The sequence below is a fragment of the Balaenoptera acutorostrata genome, chromosome 3 (assembly GCF_949987535.1).
Source record: "Balaenoptera acutorostrata chromosome 3, mBalAcu1.1, whole genome shotgun sequence".
Classification (NCBI taxonomy): Eukaryota; Metazoa; Chordata; class Mammalia; order Artiodactyla; family Balaenopteridae; genus Balaenoptera; species Balaenoptera acutorostrata.
Window position 1 is genome coordinate 136,605,349 of NC_080066.1, and position 20,632 is coordinate 136,625,980.

The 20,632-nt window shown below is 38.4% G+C and overlaps 1 protein-coding gene across 4 annotated transcripts in view; it reads left to right on the forward strand.

Moving 5' to 3' along the window:
* The first annotated feature begins 3,629 nt into the window (after positions 1-3,629).
* TMEM260 (transmembrane protein 260) overlaps positions 3,630-20,632 on the forward strand; it is a 60,881-nt gene continuing 43,878 nt past the window's right edge. For 3 of the 4 annotated variants that reach the window (XM_007192912.3, XM_028169241.2, XM_057543460.1), the window contains exons 1-3: positions 3,631-3,917; positions 9,609-9,640; positions 10,364-10,515. In XM_007192912.3, coding sequence (XP_007192974.2) covers positions 3,758-3,917; positions 9,609-9,640; positions 10,364-10,515 — 344 coding nt within the window. In that variant the 5' untranslated portion in view covers positions 3,631-3,757. Of the gene's footprint in view, positions 3,918-9,608; positions 9,641-10,363; positions 10,516-20,632 lie in introns of all 4 variants that reach the window. The other variant, XM_057543461.1, reaches the window with a different exon arrangement.

The following is a 20,632-nucleotide window of genomic DNA, read 5'->3' on the forward strand; positions in this document are numbered from 1 at the left end:
CTAATATGTATCTCCCACTAGTTCTGTTTCTCTGGTTGGATCCTAAATGATCCACATATTTTTCTGTTGTACAGTATGTATTTTTTTTAAATTTTTATTTATTTATTTATCTTTGGCTGTGTTGGGTCTTCGTTGCTGCGTGCTGGCTTTCTCTAGTTGCGATGAGCGGGGGCTACTCTTCGTTGCGGTGCATGGGCTTCCCATTGCGGTGGCTTCCCTTGTTGCGGAGCCAGGGCTCTAGGTGCGCGTGGGCTCAGTAGTTGTGGCGCATGGGCTTAGTTGCTCCGCGGCAAGTGGGATCTTCCTGGACCAGGGCTTGAACCTGTGTCCCCTGAATTGGCAGGTGGATTCTTAACCACTGTGCCACCAGGAAAGCCACACTGTATATATTATAGTAGCTGCCCCTAACCCACTGTGGAGTGCAGCAGAGCATACATAACAGGTAAATAATACTCTTTGCATATTTCGCTAGTGTGCCCAAGGATAAGGTCCAACTGTCATGTGTTTCCCTCTTTCTTCTACAACTACAACTCTAACATTTTCTGTTTTCATCTCTCCTCTTCTTCCCTCCTTGGTTCCATCCCCTCCATTCTCCAGTACATCTTTATCTCCTCACTATGTCTCTCCAAATACTCCCTTGGATTACCAAAAACCCATTTGACACTTCAATCCCTGTGACTTCCCACACTACTTCTCTCTTTCCCCTCACCGCCAAACTTCTTGCAAATGTATTCTATTTTCCCTTCTTCCATTTCCTCACTTCTTACCCACTATTACCTTGTTTCCATATGTACTACTCTACTGAAACTCCATCCTCAAAGGAGATTAGCTATGAAGCTAACAAAGCCCAAATCTTATGGTTACGAAAGGGGAAGGGGAGGGAAGGGATAAATTAGGAGTTGGGGATTAACAGATATACACTACTGTACATAAAATAAACAACAAGAACCTACTTATAGCACAGGGAACTATATCGTAATAACCTATAATGGAAAAGAATCTGAAACTAATACAACATTGTAAATCAACTATACTTCAATTAAAAAATTTTTTCACAGCCTGTCACTAGCACAAGCTCCTTCCAATGCCCATACCTAATTTTGTATCTGCAGTTTTGTATTCTTTTACTTACACAATTCTCCAAATTGTATGAACTTAAGCCCCATAAACCTAGATGTGGCTCTCCTCACCGTCCTTCTCCTCTCTGTGACAACCTGACCACACAACCTGACCACACATACATCACTGATATCATTTCATCCTTAGGTCCCTGTGGTGCATCCCTCTCTTCCACTGTTCTCTCCTCTTCTCCTGCCATTCCCTAAATGAAGATGTGGTCTAACATTTGACCTCAACCTTCTCCCTACATTATGCCTCTGTGAACTTATTAATTCATCTCATCCTTACATGACAACTCCCAAATTCAAACTTCCAGCACTGAGCTCTACCTCTCAAACATGGGCAAATAATTATGCGCTTTTTTTTTTAAGGGATCACTTGGAGCCCTTCTTTTTTTAAAATTTTTTAAAATAAATTTATTTATTTTATTTATTTATTTTTGGCTATATTGGGTCTTCGTTGCTGCGCGCTGGCTTTCTCTAGTTGTGGCGAGCAGGGGCTGCTCTTCGTTGCGGTGCACGGGCTTCTCATTGTGGTGGCTCCTCTTGTTGCAGAGCACGGGCTCTAGGCGCACAGGCTTCAGTAGTTGCAGCACGCGAGCTCAGTAGTTGTGGCTCGAGGGCTCTAGAGCACAATCTCAGTAGTTGTGGCTCATGGGCTTAGTTGCTCCGCGGCATGTGGGATCTTCCCAGACCAGGGCTCGAACCCGTGTCCCCTGCATTGGCAAGCGGATTCTTAACCAATGCGCCAGCGGGGAAGCCCCATAATTATGCTCTTTTGAAAGTAATTGCCATGATAGAAAGTTATCTTTTTATAAAACTCATGAGCAAAAGATGAAATGGATAAAAAAGGAAAGAAGCATGTGCTTGGCTCGGTCAGTATTAATCACTGGCATGCTTTTTCAGAAAAGAAATTGAAGGCAGGCTGTCTTAGTAATCTATTGCTGAGCAACAAATTACCCCAAATTTAGTGGACTAAAACAACAACATTTATTATTTCAGTTTTTGCAGGACAGTAATCTGGGTGAGACTTAGCTGGGTCCTCTGCATTAGGGTCTGTAGTCAAGGCTGCAGTCAAGGTCTTGGAGGGAGTTAGTCATTATCTCATGGCTCACGTGGGGAAGGCTCGGCTCCCTAGCTCCCTCGTGAGGTATTAGTGGGATTCAGTTCCTTGCAGGTTGTTGGACTAAGGGCCTCAGCGCCTCGCTGGCTGTTTGGCTGGAGGTGACGCTCAGTTCCTTGCCGTGTGGACCTCTCCATAAAGCAGCTCACAACATGGTAGGTGGCTTCATCAGAGTGAACAAGTGGGAGGGCAAGAGAGGTAGCGCCCACCAAGGGGAGGGCAAGCAAGATGAAAAGTCGGTCTTTTATAACCTAATCTCCAAAGTGACATCATCACTTTTTCCTTATGCTATTATAGACAGAAGTGAGTCACTAGATCCTGCCCACACACAAGGGGAGAGGATTACACAAGGGAGTGAATACCAGGAGTCAGGGATTACTGGGGGTCTATTTAGAAGCTGCCTACCTGCTCTCCAGGGCTCACAATATAGCAGAGAAAGCATTATGTAGTACCTGAGATGCTGACACAATGGCTGCCTATCTTTGCAAGTGTGTTAGTCACTCTACATTTGAGACTCTATGTTCCTGTCAGATTGCTTGTAACACGTTTTAGATTGTCACTGATCTTCAGTGTATTTTGAGATGCATTCCAGGGAGGTTGCCCTCCTCTCCTCCCACTCCAGAATAATTGCTATAATAATGTAAAATGTAAGCTTAAAGATCTCACCAAGAGCCATGCTATGTGGTGATCCAAGAGTCCCCATTCTTTTTTGCATTGCAGCTAGTTGGAAAGTGCAGTGTCTTCAGTTCATTTTCCACTGTGTGGTCAAATCTTCATCTAAATACTTCTCTTCATTAAAATAGGAGACAACTTTATCACGTTGAAAATTATTTGTATTACTACAGAAACTCAAGTTTCTCAATTCATCTCCCAAGTTTTCCTCATGCTATAAGAAAAAAAATAGACCAACTAGCTTATTTTAATCTCTCTGAAAATAACTCAGCGATTTAACAATTAGCACACGGGCTCGTGTGCTAATTGTTATGCATGTTTACTATTACTCGTAGTAAACATGCGATTAATGTATGTATTGGCTTACTCTGCACATACTGTGCGCACACGTCCCCTCGGGCTGGCGGTCTGGGGCCCCTCGTGTAGTTCCACCCCACACCGCAGGGGGCAGTCGCGGCCCTTCCTCACGCCCGCTTGGCAACCCGGCTCCTGTCTCTGTCAGACCCGACCAAGTCGCTAGGAAGCTGGGGAGGCCATAGAGACGGAGGTCCTGGGCCCAGGGTTCCTTTCTTAAAAGAAGGCTGTCGCTTGTGATGCTCTAGTGGAAAGCACATTATAATTCTGTAAACCCTGGCGCGCGATACGGCGCCAGAAGGCTGCCTGGGCCTGGCTCCAGTGAGACCCCACAGTTTCTCCCCCCGCGCCGGCGAAGAAGGTGCGGTCCCGTCCGCCCGGCCCGACCCGGAAGCCGCCGCGCGCCGCCCTCTCCTGTCGCCCTGGGGACTCCCGGCTGCCCTGAGTCCTGGGGCCTGCCGCGTCCTCCTTCCTCGGTCCCCTCTGGCCCATGGGTCTCCATGGCGACGGCGGGGGCCCGGCCGGGGGGCGGGCAGCCCGAGCGGGGCCGCGGCGCTCTGGGGGCCTCCGCGGTGGCGTCGCCGTGTTCGCCGCTGTGGCCGCCGTGTTCACCCTCACGCTGCCCCCCTCGGTGCCGGGGGGCGACTCGGGTAACGTACTCTCAGGGTCGTGCCTCCTGCCCCCCTCTCTGGTCCGCACTCTCCCCACGAGGTCTGGTCAGCTCGACCCCTCCATCCACCCGCCGGGGCCCCCACAGGGTTTTGCGTTCCAGAACCAACCTGTGTTTCCATTCGTGTAATTTTTCTGTAATTCTGGTCTCTTGAGTTCTCAGGCTGTCGAGACGGGGCTGGTTGGTTTCGCCTGATGGGACTTACCGAGCTCTCTCTCCACTTCTCCAGATCATTTTTCTGGACCTGAGTTTTTGCTTTCCATTCCTTTTTAGTCCACAAACATTACTTACTGAGTCCTTATCGCGTTCCAGACAAAAGGACTAACAGGAGTGGTGGACAAGTATCTTGGAGAGTGTTGTAATGCGGGCAGAGACAGTACACAAACTACTGAATAGCCAGCAGCGTATTAGGTGGGGAGAATTTAATGGAGACGGTAAGAGGGAAATGTGATTGACAGTGGGGTAGGCAGTGAGTGGCTCCATCAGAATGGCGAGTTGGGAAAGGCCTCTGAGGAGGTGATATTTTAGTTGAAACCTGAATGTTGAAAAGGAACCAGCCTTGCAGACTATTTGCGGGAGAACGCCTGAAAGGGTGGAAGCCAGTTGCGGCTTCAAGCTGCTTCTATTGAAAAGCGTGACCCGTGGGCCATTTAAATCACATGAATAATCGTTATGTATTTGGGCTGAGAGACAAGAGGCAGGTTTTGTTTTGCTGCCAAATTGACCATCTGATAACGCCTAATAATGATCCGTAATTTTGTTAGAATGGTGCTGTAAATTTGGGTCGTGAATCTATATAGGCTGAAAAAAAACCTGAGTGCCCTAGTTCCTGCATAACAAAATACCCTCAAATTGAGTGGCTTAAAACAAGAAACGTGTATTATTTCACATTTTCTGTTGATCAGGAATCTGGGTGCAGTTTAAGTGGGTGCTCTTAGGACAAGGTTGCCGTCGCGGTATGGGGTAGGGCTGCAGTCCTCTCAGGGTTCAGCTTAGCGAGGATTAACTTCTAAACCCCATCCAGCTCTTTGCCAAACGGGTTTCTCTGTAAGCTGACTTTTGTCAAGAGAAAGAGATGGCACCTCTGCCTGACAACGCTGTCACTTCGTAACCTAATCTTGGCAGTGACAGACCACTGCCCTGTTTTATTCTTGGAAGTGAGTCAATATGTCAGCCCACACTCAAGGGCGAGAGGATTACGCAGTGAGAATACTGGAGTTGGGAAGCTTTGGAGGCCATCTTCAAGGCTGCCTACCACACTGATGATCCTTGATGTTCCTTTTACACGTCATTACCTTTACCCTTTCTTTCAGGTCCTAGTGAACAAATAGGAGCAATGTTTCATTAGTATAGTGCGGAACAGAGTTACCATATTTCTACGGTTTATACGAAATAATAGAAATAGCTTTATAGTTGTGAGAGTTTTGACATTGGAGAGCATTACTCAGGGGTTGAGTAGTTATGTAACTTTCAAAAAAACATTGACAGTTCTTTACCATAGTTGTTTGAGCCTGAAGGACGGGATTAGGATGAATAATAATAACACTTATTGAGTACTTACTATGTGCCAGCACTGTTCCAAGTGCTTTACGTGAATTATTTTAATCCTCCCAGCTACTACCCTGTCAGGTAGGTACTATCAATTTCTTTATTTTATAGATGACAAAGCGGTTAAGCTGTGTCCAGAATCACACAGAAAGTAGAGGCAGTCGAGGAAAGAAACCAAGTAGACTGACTTTAGAACATGCTCTCTTAACCAACCTTTGCTCTAAATTCTTTGTTAAATCTATCGTCACGTATTTAGTGATAAAGTCTATTTAAAATTTACAATTGTGTTACGGAGCCCAAGCTTGGTCTGCTCACTACATGACAGGCCAATAAATCGGGAGATGTGTTGTTAGAGCAAGGAATAACCGCTTGAATCGGAAAGCTAGCAGACCGAGAAGATGGCTGACTAGTGTCTCAAAAAACATCTTCCCTCAATCCAAATTTGAGCTCCTTTTATACAGATGGGGAGGAGGAGGGGCCCACTGCAGTGCCAACCAATGGCTGAGCGGGGCTGCTATAGCTCGTACCTGTCCCGCCCCTATTACCACTGTTGCCTTGTTTTTATTAATACTGTCTTTTTTCCCCAAAAGAATAAAGTTATCTATTCACTTTGAGTTATCAAACTTTTTAGGCATTCTGACTTGTTTAGTTTGACGCTGAATAGTGGTTGCTTCTAATATTTCTATGTTCATTTTTGGGAGTGATAAATAAACTGTTTTCCAAGGGTTGCCAGTAAAATTTGTATAATCACATCTTTGATGATTTTGTTTATATGTTGAATGTACTGTTCTCTTTGAATTTTGTGTTTATGAAATTTTTTTTTAATCAATAAACAGAACACATCTCAAAACCAACATAAAGATTGTATTCTTCTTCCTGATAAGTCTTAAATTATACTCCATGAATCCATCACATTGTGTGGCCTTGCCAAAATTTATTTTTTGCACTGCTTGATACACATAGTTGATTTATGGGCAGGAGCACTCCTGGTCCTTTAGAGGAAAGGGTAGGAATCTAGCCTTCACTTCTATTTGTTATCCTTGGGAAAAATAAATTAGCTTATATATGTGTTTATATATTTTTAAGATACTGTCTTTAACACACTTGATATATGACAATATAATTTTATAATTAATATAAAAAGTATAATATGGAAGGAGCTGGGTTTTGTAAAGGTGAAGCTTCTGCTAACAACCCTGAGCTTGCCACCCATTTGTGTCCCAGATGAAAAAGCTGTGGTTCTCAAACTTGAATGTACTGGAGAATTGCCTGGGAAACTTGGGCCCCAATGCCAGAGGGTTTAGTGTAGGTAGATTTGGGTTATGGTCAAGAAATCTTCATTTTTTAAAAGGCATCTGGGTAATTCTGATGCAGGTTGTAGTAGGACTTAACATTTGAGGCAACCCTAGTGTAAAGGGTTGAGGGAAAGCAAGGACCCTTTCTCTTATATTTACTTTCTCTTTTTATCATATTCAATTTTAAGAGTCGTGTTTAGCTTTTTATCAAAGGTGCATTCATAGACTTTGAATAGTAGCATCTTTTCTATTTAGATTTTAGTTTCACACTTATAAGAGTTGGTGATGGAGGTTAGTCACATTCCAGATTCATCTTTCTACCAACAGAACTCCAGCAAAGAATAACAGCATATTGACTTTTCAATGGTAAAAAGAAATGAGAGAAAATGGGCTATTTTTCTTAATGTTAAATGTAATTCTAAGTACATTTTAAGTGGATGAGAATGAATAGCAACCTTGGAAATCTGAACTGAACTGTGCTTCATAGCACCTACAGAAATACAAGAACCAAAAATTGATTAAAACCATTTATGACTGAAGACATAAAGAGCAAACCCATTTTAGAATAAAACTATGAAATAGTATAAAATACTGGTAACAGCTACAAAGGGAGGAGTTATTTTAAACATATTAAAACCATAAACAATTTCTTTATATAAGGTACAAGAAGGGCCTTTGGCTTGTAAGATGCTCTTGAATATCTCCAGCAAACGTCAAAGATGTCCTTAAGTAAATGACTTAAGTGAGCAGTATCTGTCTTTGGTGCCCGTATGGGATTTCTGTGAAGTGAGCAGTCTTTCAACCTGAGATGGGGGTGTCTGAGTAGCAAGGATGACAACGTGATAGGTCTTTTTGTCAGTCTCTATGTGCAGGGCTTTTCTGTGTGGCACGAGGAGGGAGAGGTGCTGATGTCTTCTTGACAGAACCCTGAAATGGATAGGATATTTTCAACTTAGTGGAAAAGACAAATGAGAACAACTAACCAGAATAAAAAGCAATCTAAGTGCTAAATAGAGAGGTTCCAGCAGGTTCTATGGAGGAGGAGGAAGTGATTCATTCTGATGGGTGAAGCTGGGGAAGGGTATGTGTAAGGAAAGGTGTCACTGAGAAGGTAGCAACTGAACTAGGCCTTGACGGATTTAGGAGAGAATGCTGGCTGAGAAAATGAGTGATAAGAGGTGCAAAAGAGGACCGTTCAGAGCAACAGTGGGTAGTCAGATCTGACAAAGGTGAGCATAGGTTTCATGGACATAAGCCTTGGAAAGGGACCTGGAAGCCATAGAGGGCTTGCATGTCACGCTGAGGAATCAACTTCATTCAGTACACAGAGAGCAGCCATTGAGCAGTTTTAGTCTAAGGAAACAATCTGACCTCTGGGGAGTGGGGATGGCAGTAATTAGTGATTTCAGTAGGAAGATGAATTGGAATAGAACATTGGTCAAAGCTATTGCTGTAGCCCAGGCCAGAGAGAGGAAGGGTCTAAAATACGGTCAGGGCAGTAGAAATGAAGAGTACTGATATCCACTGAAGGATAGAAAATGGACATTAATACATTTCCCAATAGATAATAGTACTTTCATAAATCATCAATTAATATTGATTGATTTCGTACACTGTACTGTATTAAGTGTATAGGGATAATCAGAAATAGTCCCTGTGCTCTGGATACTTAAAGTATTAACAAGCATTGAATTACTACATCATAATTTTAGAAGTAATTACTAATGGTGAGGAATTACAAAGAACTATGTAAATAATATGATTTAATGGTTTGAAAAAAATGTACTTTGGTAGTCAAAGCTTACCAAAATAACCTGGAGTTAATAAGCATTTGGCAATTGTTTAAAGATATCCAAAATAATTAATGTAGAGAATGTATCCAAAGTCAGTTTAGGGCAGAATGGCACATTTTATAGACTGTTCAAATCTCCAGTGTCTGCACATTTTACATATCATAAGGTTGCATCTTTACCGACAGTTTTGTACTAAATTCTTGAGGGATAATACAGCATTTTACACTAATGCTCTGTAAGAGTTTTTATATATTTGCAAGGGTAGACAACTTTCAGGAGGGAAAGTAGGCATATTTTAAAAATTGAAGTATAGTTGGGCTTCCCTGGTGGCGCAGTGGTTGAGAATCTGCCTGCCAATGCAGGGGACACGGGTTCGAGCCCTGGTCTGGGAAGATCCCACATGCCACGGAGCAACTGGGCCCGTGAGCCACAATTACTGAGCCTGCGCGTCTGGAGCCTGTGCTCCGCAACAAGAGAGGCCGCGATGGTGAGAGGCCCGCGCACCGCGATGAAGAGTGGTCCCCACTTGCCACAACTAGAGAAAGCCCTCGCACAGAAACGAAGACCCAACACAGCCATAAATAAATAAATAAATAAATAAACGTGAATTTCTTAAAAAAAAAAAAAAAATTGAAGTATAGTTGATTTACAATGTTGTGTTAGTTTCTGGTGTACAGCAAAGTGATTCAGTTATACATATTACATATTCTTCATTATAGGTTATTACAAGATATTGAATATGGTTCCCTATGCTATACAGTAGGACCTTGTTGTTTAAAATAAGCATTTTTAGAAACTAGAATTTACATATGTTTACACTGACCAGTTATTAAAAACTATCAAAGATAGTTTGTTCAGTAATACCTAAGGGAGAACATATTCTGAGACTATTTCATGCTGTTAAATCTCTACAGATTTACAGTTTTATCCAGTCAAATTAATGCAAAACCCCAATGCAAGCATTTGGATTTTGAAAACTTCGGAGGAGTGTCATTTTCTAATAGTAATTATTGGTTTTCCATTATTTTTTCACAGGGGAACTGATCACAGCCGCACATGAGCTTGGAGTAAGTATTAGTTTTATTGTTTAATCAATGCTCTCATTAACAGTTTTAGGAATTAAGAAAGTTTAATTAAGCATGGAGTAAAGTAGATTATTTTCAGACCCCAGTTTTTAGTAACTTATAAGTACAGTACATGACAATTTACTTTAAGTTTTAAATCCAATTAAACTGAATTATAAAGCAAAGCCTTTACTATATATACAGTAGCTGGCTTATTATCACCCCAAATTTTGTATAAGCTATGGAGAATAAAATAAATCGGGTTAACAGTTTTAATAAGTTTATTATTTAATAAACTTTATTGTGGTGCATGATCCCTTTAGGCAAGACCTTAGGACTGTCAGCATGGTGGTAATCCGATAGCAGTGTGGTCTTTCAACTTACTAACCAATACGATATTTCAGAACCCGCTTTTTTTCAATAGCCTTTTAAATGACCCTAATGTACTGTGAACCCAGAGAACAAACTGCTTAAGAACTGACAATGAAATATGTCACCCTTTCTCTAGGTGACACACCATGTGATAGACCCTGCCAAATCCACTAAAGAAAATATTTATTTGTATTGGCACAAGAGGATTACAATAGAAAACCACTATTCAAACATTTAGTCATTGTCTCTTAATCTTTATACTTGCCTGAGAAAAGCGCTACTTTTCAATTAAAGCCAGTGTGACTCTTCCTTTACTAGATGAAAACCTTCTGACTGTTGCTAATTTTCCCTTAGGTTGCCCATCCTCCTGGCTATCCTTTGTTCACTCTGGTGGCTAAACTGGCAATTATACTATTTCCTTTTGGTTCAGTTGCCTACCGAGTCAATCTTCTGTGTGGCTTCTTTGGAGCAGTAGCTGCAGCATTACTTTTTTTCACCGTTTTCAGGTAAAGTAGTTGATTAGTTAATTTTGACTAATTGGAGATGGCCCATGTACATACATTACAAAAAAAAAAATCTTTTGTTGTTTGAATGGTTTTTCCTAATCACTCATGTGATTTCACTTTCTCAATTTACAGTAATTTCATATGCGTTTGACTGCTTAAATGATTACCCAGTTGGTTCTGCTTCATACAACGGAGAGAAGGTGTCACCAGTTCATTATCACAGTTCTCTGGTTAGGCAGAACTAATAAGGTTTGTCATTTCAGGAAGATGCAGATGGGCCAGTTTAATTCAACAATATAAAGTTCATCTTTTGGTAAATGGTAAATATCACTTAATTACTCACAGTATTGCTGATGGGCAGCTGCCCGTCAGATCCAGAGTTAATACCTAACTATACTGTATTTTAAATATGCACATGTATACTTTTTGAAATGAAGCTGTTAACTAAGGAAATCAATTTGGGTTGTGGTTTTAGTAAGGTTTCACTTTGTTCCATTACTGCTGTAGGGAAGATAGGCGAATTAGACACCACTTACTTCATGATGGAAAGCTTTCTTAGTTTGGAAGGCTATGCTGCTTTTAAAAAAACAGGTCATTAGTTTAGGATATTGGTAAACACATTTGTCTTTGCTGTTTCTCTCTCCTTCGGTATTAACTCAGTCTAACCTATGCCTAAAAGGATTGTAGTCAAAAATACAAATTATTCTTCCTGCAAAGGGGAAACCAAGTTAAAACATTTCTTTCAAAAAGTATTGCAGATTTTATTATAAAAACAAATAATTTTTGTATGTAAATAGAGTATAATTTGAATAGACAATTTCAAATGTCATTTTTGGAGACTAATATTTTTATTTACATATGTCATATCACTGCCCTTTGACTAAATTCTTTGTAAATTCCCTTTTGATTATTTGTAGAAAGGTAAAAGTTACAATAATTATGGCTAAAGCTTACTATTAAATCTATTTGTGGAAATCTTTCAGATTCAAAGTTGTAATTGTTGATCATTTACTAAACTTTAATCTGTATTATTTAATTTGTTTCTATTTCAGTCTTACAGGTTTTCAGTGATAGCCATATCTTTAAGTATGAAATGTTTAAAATAACATTTCTGCTTGGATTAATTAGTGTTATGAATACTTTCTTTTTCTAAATGATTAGAATAATCATTATTAGTATTGTTCCTTCTGATCTTTTATAATTAAGGCTCTGTCATTTTCGTTGAGAGAAAAACTCTCTTTTTATTTTTAAATATCTAGGTTGAAATTTAGAACTTACCTGTCCTGTATTAAATGTATGAGTTTTTGCAAGACATTTAAGACAAAGACATTTTAAAGAAAACTAATACTTGTATTTGTTTTGTTAGTTCATCTGTCCTTTAGATTATTTCTACAACATATACATATATTTAAAGGCTGTAGCTAGCTCTTAAGCAGGTAAAGTGATTCGTTTTCTAAAACTTTTCCATGTTTTCCACTATATTAATTGTCGATGCCCTTCCTCATAAAAACCACTGTAAAAATCATATATAAAAATCTTTATCTTTCCAGAATCCGAATAGTTTGGGACAATAATTTTCCTTTGAGTTGTCCACATTTTAAAATAGCTTTGATTAATTATTATGCTTGATTATAATGGGTTTTAGATTAGCACACAAGCCTGTGACCCTTTTCTTTTAATATACAGTCTTAATGATAAATTCATATACTTGCTGACATATGTTTTAAATCAAAAACTCTTCATAGACTAAATTAGATATTTGCATGCTTTTAGTAATCTAGTACTTTGGAAAAGTTGCTTTCTTTCTGAAAAGGGACCTGACAACATTATCTCTTACGTACTTTTAATGTGAAAATACTTCATTATTTTGAATACAAATAATTGACAAGGTACACGTCCTTTGGGAACAACCTAGTTCAAGTGGCAAATCTGTTTTGTCAAACAATAGTCACCCTTCGGGAAAGAGCAAGCCATCTCTATGGTAATAGGACTAACAGTAGCCTATTGATCGAGTGGAAGAAGACATTATACAATGTCAGCTGGCTTGTTACAATTTCATTTGTCGTATGACCTGAACCTAGCCTCTAAAACCTTCCTTCTGTGAATATAAGCCCAAGAGCAGGACGCGGTTTTTGTGCAGCCATTACGGTGACGGCTTTTTTCCTGTCCCAGCGTACAGTAAATGTTTTCCTTCACAGGTTGACTCCTTCACCAGAACTCATTCAGGAGACATTTCACTACTTTATTCATTTGCCGACCAAGTCATCATTCCATTTTGTTGTTGAATATTGAAGGGTTTTGATCCAGGAGACAGCTGTATTCTTTCTTTCCCCCATCACTTAAGAGAACATTACTGTACATGTAGGATTAGTGCTGACTGGTGTGCAGGAAATTAATTCTTTTAACAGTTTTAGGTTTTTTTCAGGTAATTGTTCACATAGCATTCACTATATTTAGCTCTTGGGGTGGGTATAAAGACCTTCTGTACCTTTTAAACAAAGATTGTATTTCAAAAGCAAATTTCTGTTTAAATATGTTGATGTAAAAAGCTCCATTTTTTCAGTAAACATGAGTTAGATTGAAAGAACAATTTATTTGTTGTTTCCAATTACTTTGTAATTTTTGCTTTTCTTACATCTTTCTCTTGCTTTTAAAAGCCTTTAAGATGTCATTAACACTGCATTTTTTGTCAGTCTTTCCTAATGGTTGGCAAGAACTCTTTTATGTTTGCTTTGCCCTGATGTAGAAAGCATATGAGTAAAACAGCACATTGAAAGCTGTGTCACTGTAGTTTATTGAATTAAAAATAGTAAGATTGTGGCAGTTGTTTCTGCATGTATTTATTTATGTATTGTCCCCTTCAGGGGTATTTTAAAGCATGCACTATGTTAAGGGAGTTTAATATATTTCATTTCTAGGAACTAGTATTCATTTTATTAATACGTACATCTGTGCGTTTGACTGTACTACAGTTAGTGATTTAGAGAAACTGGGATTTTCTCTTTTAAGACCAATGAAGTAAATGATTTTTTAGTTTGATAGTATGATATTTAAAATGCCACATTTGAAATTCACAAATCCTATTAATATAAAATTTTAAAAGTTATAGGTATGTAAATCACTAATAGGAACATCATTTAGCTTTCCTTAGTACTTGAATTTCAAAATTGTTTTCTAAGAAACCTCAGACTAGATCCTCTATACTTAGTAAGGAAGGAGTACTGAAATCACTGTAATTAATATCAACATGCTTATATTTCATATGTTCTGGTAACACTGAAATAGAATGGAGTCTGTTGATAGTATCATATAAAAATTCTTTACTTGAGGGAAGATTTAAATTGCTTATGATCTCAGGTGAGGGCATGTCTTGTATCATGTATTTTGATAGTTACAAGGCAGGGAATATATTCTCAACAGGCTTGAGAGTCAGCGTATCCTTTTCAAGCTAGTATGGGCCAAATGGAACTATAGAAGAATTCATTGAACAATATTTGCTACACACTCATATGAATCGAAAGTAAAATTCTTTTAGTTTTTATAATCAAAATTCAGTGCTTATTTTAAAGAAAGTAAGACAAAGTTACTATTAAATAAACAGTTTTTCTAAAAGGCACTGTTTCAGGAAACTTGCATAAAAAAACTTTCTAACACCATTAACATTGTACAGTAAGAAATCATATCTCTTAATGTCAAGCAGGTTCCCTAGAATATATGAATATTAATTATAATTAAAGGTATCTTGAAACTATGCCTGCTTACTACAAAGAACTTACAACCAATTTCAGTAATATTTAAATATCTCCTGGAAGGTTGTTTTGTGCCAGTATTTTATTTATGCGTATTTTATTTTTTATAAGTTATATATTCCTAAACATTCTGCTGCTGCTAAAAATTAATTTTATTAAACTTTTGGAACAGGAACACTTGATTCTGAGCACTGTGTCTGCTATTCTTATAGCTTCAGCTAAGATTCCATTCAATAAAAATCGAAAATTAAAATGCCATACCTTAGAGAACGTAGAATCTCCTGCTTAAGAGACATTTGGATTTTCCAGCTCAAAGAGTATTTTAGATTATTGCCATAGAGAATAATGTGAAGCTCTTCCTAATTTCAGAGGTAACTATGCATAAGTAACAAATAGTCACCAAGTTTTTGTAGTTGAAGAAGAATGGAAAGTACTGGAGCATTAATTTCTATTCAGGAGAATATCTGTCTTGATCCCTGGTTAATTGATCATATATTTCTCTCATACTTGTATTAAAATTGCATTGACTCAGACTGGCTAAGCATATTAAGAGCTTGGTTCATTTGCATTTTTTTATAAGTAGAGGGACATATTAGGCTCAAATAGCAGCATTTCGTTTTGAAGGGAAAAAAGCAGGGCAAAAACTCTTTTTTAAGACTGTAGAGTCTCTTCTGACAGCTAGTCAGAGTTAGAATTAGTTCAAGGAAATGTTAATAATGCATTGCCTGGCCTAATCCCCTTGATATCACCAGGTATCCTCCTGTTCATGGGTTAATTGCTTTAAAAGCGAAGGCAATATTCTGAGCGGTGGGCCGCTTCACCTTTTCACAGCTGTTACCATTGAGTGACAACTAAATCCCATGTGTAAGATGAGGAAGAGCTCAATCTCCAATTGGGAGAAAATTTATGTAAACCACAATCCCTTCAGAATGTGCGGAAGTCATAGACTTTCTTGATTTACTCTGCTTTTCCCAGAAAGCTCTATTGTTCACTTTCCTAAGTCCCATCAACCCTTTGTAGCAGAATATCACAGCGGCAGCAGATAGCTTGAAATATATAAATGCTATCATAGCTCTGATTAATAGCAGTGCTTATGAGTCAAGTCTGATAACAGTGCAGCTCTCCACTCAATTTCAGATACTGCTAATGGAATCTGTCTTCTCCAATTGTAATATGAGAAGGCCTAATTTGCCATGGAGCTTGGAGCTGTCACCAGTAGGGGATTGTGGGGTCAGATGGGAGCTGCCAGGTTTTTGCCCTGCAGCTTGTATCTCTCACTTTGAATAGAGCAGCCCCCTGCCTGCCAGTTAGCTGATAGGCCGCCGTGGGGTTTATGCCACTATATACAATAGGAAAGGGCTACATAGGCTGACTTTATAATTGTGAAGCTAGCTCATATTTCCACAGCTACTGTGCTGCATAATTTCTAATAAGTGGTTTTAACAAACGTCAGATTATGAAAAGTTTCCTCAATTACAGAAACTTAAAAAACATTTAAATTGCTAAATCTGTTTCCTGCCGAGATTTTGCCACTGGAACTAGTCATCAGTCATTATGGCTATAATAATAAATGCATATATTTCTTAAAGTTACAAATAAAATTATAAACCATAACTCATATAGATTTGCTGCTTTTCAAAGCCATAAAAAGTAGAAAACAGTCTTAATGAATTGAAATATTACGATATACTTCATAACTTTGCATAATAAGACTACTTTATATTAAATCTCTATTGTTTAGTAAGTTAGTGTTGCTGATGAAAGTAGTTTAATACCCTCATTCTGTTGATCTTAGTTATTTGGATCTTTTAAGTTTACTTCATATACCTTTAGTATATAACATTTTAAAAATTATGCAGCATTTTCTAAGTTTTCAGTTAAAAAGGACTTTGAGAATAATATGCTGCACTATACTTTTAACCAATTTCAGTTTTGCTACCGAATACAAAATACACTGTCAAGATTGAGTAATAAGCTAATCTTGAGGCTTTGTGTGTGTGCTTTTTTCTTTTCTAAATTAATTTATTTGTTTATTTTTGGCTGTGTTGGGTCTTTGCTGCTGCGCACGGGCTTTCTCTAGTTGCGGCGAGCGGGGGCTACTCTTCGTTGTGGTGCGCGGGCTTCTCACTGCAGTGGCTTCTCTTGTTGTGGAGCACGGGCTCTAGGCGCACAGGCCTCAGTAGTTGTGGCTTGAGGGCTCTAGGGCGCAGGCTCAGTAGTTGTGGTGCACGGGCTTAGTTGCTCCAGGGCATGTGGGATCTTCCTGGACCAGGGCTCGAACCCGTGTCCCCTGCATTGCCAGGAGGATTCTTAACCACTGTACCACCAGGGAAGCCTAAGGCCTTGGTGTTTTTAAACATTTCAAACAAAATTGATGAAAATCTGTAATTTGGGAGTTATTTTAAGCTAGGCCGTACCTTAAGATATTGCCTCCCATAGTGCAAGTCATTTGGCATACTATGGAAACTTGGTAAAATGTAAAGTAAATGATGGTGATTCCTATAAAGCTCAGTTCAGTGTTTTCCTTTTAGCTATTTGGGTATAAGGTTGATGAGCTATAATAAAGTGAATTGTTCTAAGCCTTGAATAGTTTCATCATTTATTGGTTAGTGAACAAATTTTAATTCTAATGGAAATTGTGTAATTACATTTTATTTATGGAAGCTATTCATAATCTTGTTCCTTCCGTTTCACTTGTGCCTTTTTCCTTTTTGAAGCCTTTTCCATTTTTTTCCCAAGTTTATTTAGTGGTTTTAAATCAGGAATAATACTTTGTATTTTTCCTTTCAGTGTACTGGTAGTTGATATTTACGTAGCTGAAAATTCAGGGTAGAACAGTTTTCTTCCTTTTGATAGAATCGCATGGAACAGAATAAACCTTGGTAGGATTTTACCTGGAGTGAAAGTAAATTTTTATAAAATATAGGAAAATGGGATTACTTGCAAATTTATTAAAGATGGAAATGTTTTACATTATTTTTTAGGTGCAGTGATGGTGGCTTCAGAGATAGAACTTTAATATACCATGTCCTCAATTATTGATTTATGTTTATTAGGTCTAAACTTGAAAATGACAAGAAAAAATTTAGATTCTACTGCTCTCCAAATGCCCACTGACTATAATTTGCCCACCTGGAACATGTTACACACTCAATACGTATTTGTTGAAAGGGTCTTGAGTGAACTGCCACTCAATGAGAAAGGTTCAGCTGAAACTGGAAACCTTTCTTGTCAGTAGCTTAGCTTCCCAGTTTGACTATCTCCAGGTACATTAAAGAGAGAAATATATGGGTGTTGATTTTGTGAATGGGAGCCAGAGATAACATTTGTATAATCTTCATGAACAAGACCCAGAAAGATAAGAACTTGGGAGGACAGGGGCAGTAGATTTGCCACTAATTGTACCCTGCTTTACCATATCTCTTCCCTGTAATCCACTGCATTTTTTTAAAGTCGTGAATATGAGTTGACACTAATAATAATTTATTTAACAGTAATGCTCAGATGCTGCATTGTGGCCTTCCTACTCGATTCTACTTACTTCAAGTAGGAGTTTTCAGTGTTGAAGGAAAGTAGTGTACCCTCCATGTGGGGTTCTTTGCACACAAGTAACACTGAAGACAAATACATTCATGAATTTTATGAGGCACATCGAATGTGTGTTCTGAAAGAATTTCAGGTTTCTGTTATTTGCCTTTTGATTGAGGGTTAGACAAACATGTGACTACACATGAAAATCAAATACTGTGTAGCGGAAAGAAAAATATACCTTATCATCAGTAGCAAACCTGTGTCAATGGTGTAAATTGTAACCTCCTGATTTATCCATTGTGTCAACAGATGAATAGTATTCCATAAGTGAGAAAACTGCTGCACAATCAGTACCTTTCTTAGGAATCTCATGTAGGCCTCGTAGAATTCTGAGCCTCGCGTTTGTTAGGATGCTCTTAAAAGCATCACATATTCCTTACCCTAGTGGAGAATTTCTGTCATTTGCATTTTCTGGGTGAAATTTTAAATACTTAACCACCTTTCCCATACTATCTGTCATGCTCTTGGTATATCTTTTCTCAGTGACTGACCACTGTGATCTCCTGGAATGTGAACGACATGGTTTTAGTGTTAGCCCAAGTTAAAAACAATTAGGAAAATTTATTTACTGCCAATATACTGTAAAATATATTTTATATATAACATATTTGTAAGATATATTTATTTATATAAAACAGACTTCAATGACTTTTAGATTATTTGTTATTTTGAATCATCCATATCATTACCTTACTCTGTTAGTGTGAGACCTTGAAAATTAAGCATGCCTCTCTAATAGTGTAAAAACTTGGTTTTGACTGTTGGCATGTGACTATCTTTTAAAATACAATGGTTGTTTTATTAAAATTTCACAGTAATGTTTGAAGTGTGTGTTCGTCATATAGCCTTGTAAGATGTTATCTTTCTGTAAGTCAGGTTAGATTCTAAGAATATGTGTTTCACTTAAAGAAGTGTCTCCCTTGATATCCTTCTATGAGGCTTTATGAGCCTCTAGATTGGGAATAGAAAACAGTTTTTTCTCATATTATATATAATTTATCATGAGGTGTTCTTTAGTTCAAGTGGAAAACAGTTTAGATTATTTTGCAATTTATTATGAGTTCTGCTGAAAACAGTTCTCATTTTATTCACAACCTCACTTGAATTTCCCTTTTTTTTTCCTCCAGCTTCCTGTTAGTGTGGTTGAAGTAGGTTCATCAATTTCAGTAGAAAAATGTATGTCTTTTAATTTTAATGAGCTAATTTTAAGATGTCACTTTAGCATATTAAGGGTAAATAAATTCATTAATTCCTTAGTTGCTTTTTAAAAAAATAATAATTACTTAAGCATATTTATTTAAAAGAATGAAATGAAAATTGAAAGTAGGCCTCCTTGACTGCTAAGTGAAAACACAATGGTGTTTTTGATTATGCCATTTTTCTATGGGAAAAAAACCCTTCATACTTAGTCTACAGATAGATGACAATTGTTTTGTCTTATTTGGGAGGTACTTATATTTATACTCCATCTGTACATTTGACTTTATGGATGATACCAAACAGCTCGTTTTGTGGGCTCAGAACAACAATTTCATTTAAAACTCATGTTTAAATAACAATATCAGATTAGATATTCCTTCCATATATTTTTGAAAGAAATATTGCTTAGCCAGAAATTTGGACTACCAATTCATGTACCAGTATTTATGCATAGTGTTTCACTCTACTTATATAATCTAACTCTGCCAAAAAATTACAAATATATGTTGTAGCCTTTTCAGGGGAAAAAAAATGTAGAGTGTGTGTTCTGGTTAGAATTATTGCCCAAAAGAGTTAGATTACAACTAACTTGTTTGATCACCCATTTTGGGGAACCCTTCATCGAGAAGGCTCATAATTGGTCCAACTCATAACAAAGGCCCCAGCAATCAAAACAGATGGTGGATTAATTAGAGGCTTTAAGAATTCAGTAGCCGGGCTTCCCTGGTGTCGCAGTGGTTGAGAGTCTGCCTGCCAATGCAGGAGACACGGGTTCGAGCCCTGGTCTGGGAAGATCCCACATGCCGCGGAGAGACTAGTCCCGTGAGCCACAATTGCTGAGCCCGTGCATCTGGAGCCTGTGCTCCACAACAAGAGAGGCCGCAATAGTGAGAGGCCCGCACACCGCGATGAAGAGTGGCCCCCACTTGCCGCAACTGGAGAGAGCCCTCGCGCAGAAATGAAGACCCAACACAGCCATAAATAAATAGATGAATAAATAAAATTAAAAAAAAAAAAAAAAAGAATTCAGTAGCCAACAAACACATGAAAGAATGCTCAACATCATTAATCATTAGAGAAATGCAAATCAAAACTACAATGAGATATCATCTCACACCAGTCAGAATGGCCATCATCAAAAATTCTACAAACAATAAATGCTGGAGAGGGTGTGGAGAAAAGGGAACCCTCTTGCACTGTTGGTGGGAATGTAAATTGATACAGCCACTATGGAGAACACTATGGAGGTGCCTTAAAAAACTAAAAATAGAACTACCATATGACCCAGCAATCCCACTACTGGGCATATACCCTGAGAAAACCATAATTCAAAAAGAGTCATGTACCACAATGTTCATTGCAGCTCTATTTACAATAGCCAGGACATGGAAGCAACCTAAGTGTCCATCAACAGCTGAATGGATAAAGAAGATGTGGCACATATATACAATGGAATATTACTCAGCCATAAAAAGAAACGAAATGGAGTTGTTTGTAGTGAGGTGGATGGACCTAGGGTCTGTCATACAAAGTGAAGTAAGTCAGAAAGAGAAAAACAAATACTGTATGCTAACACA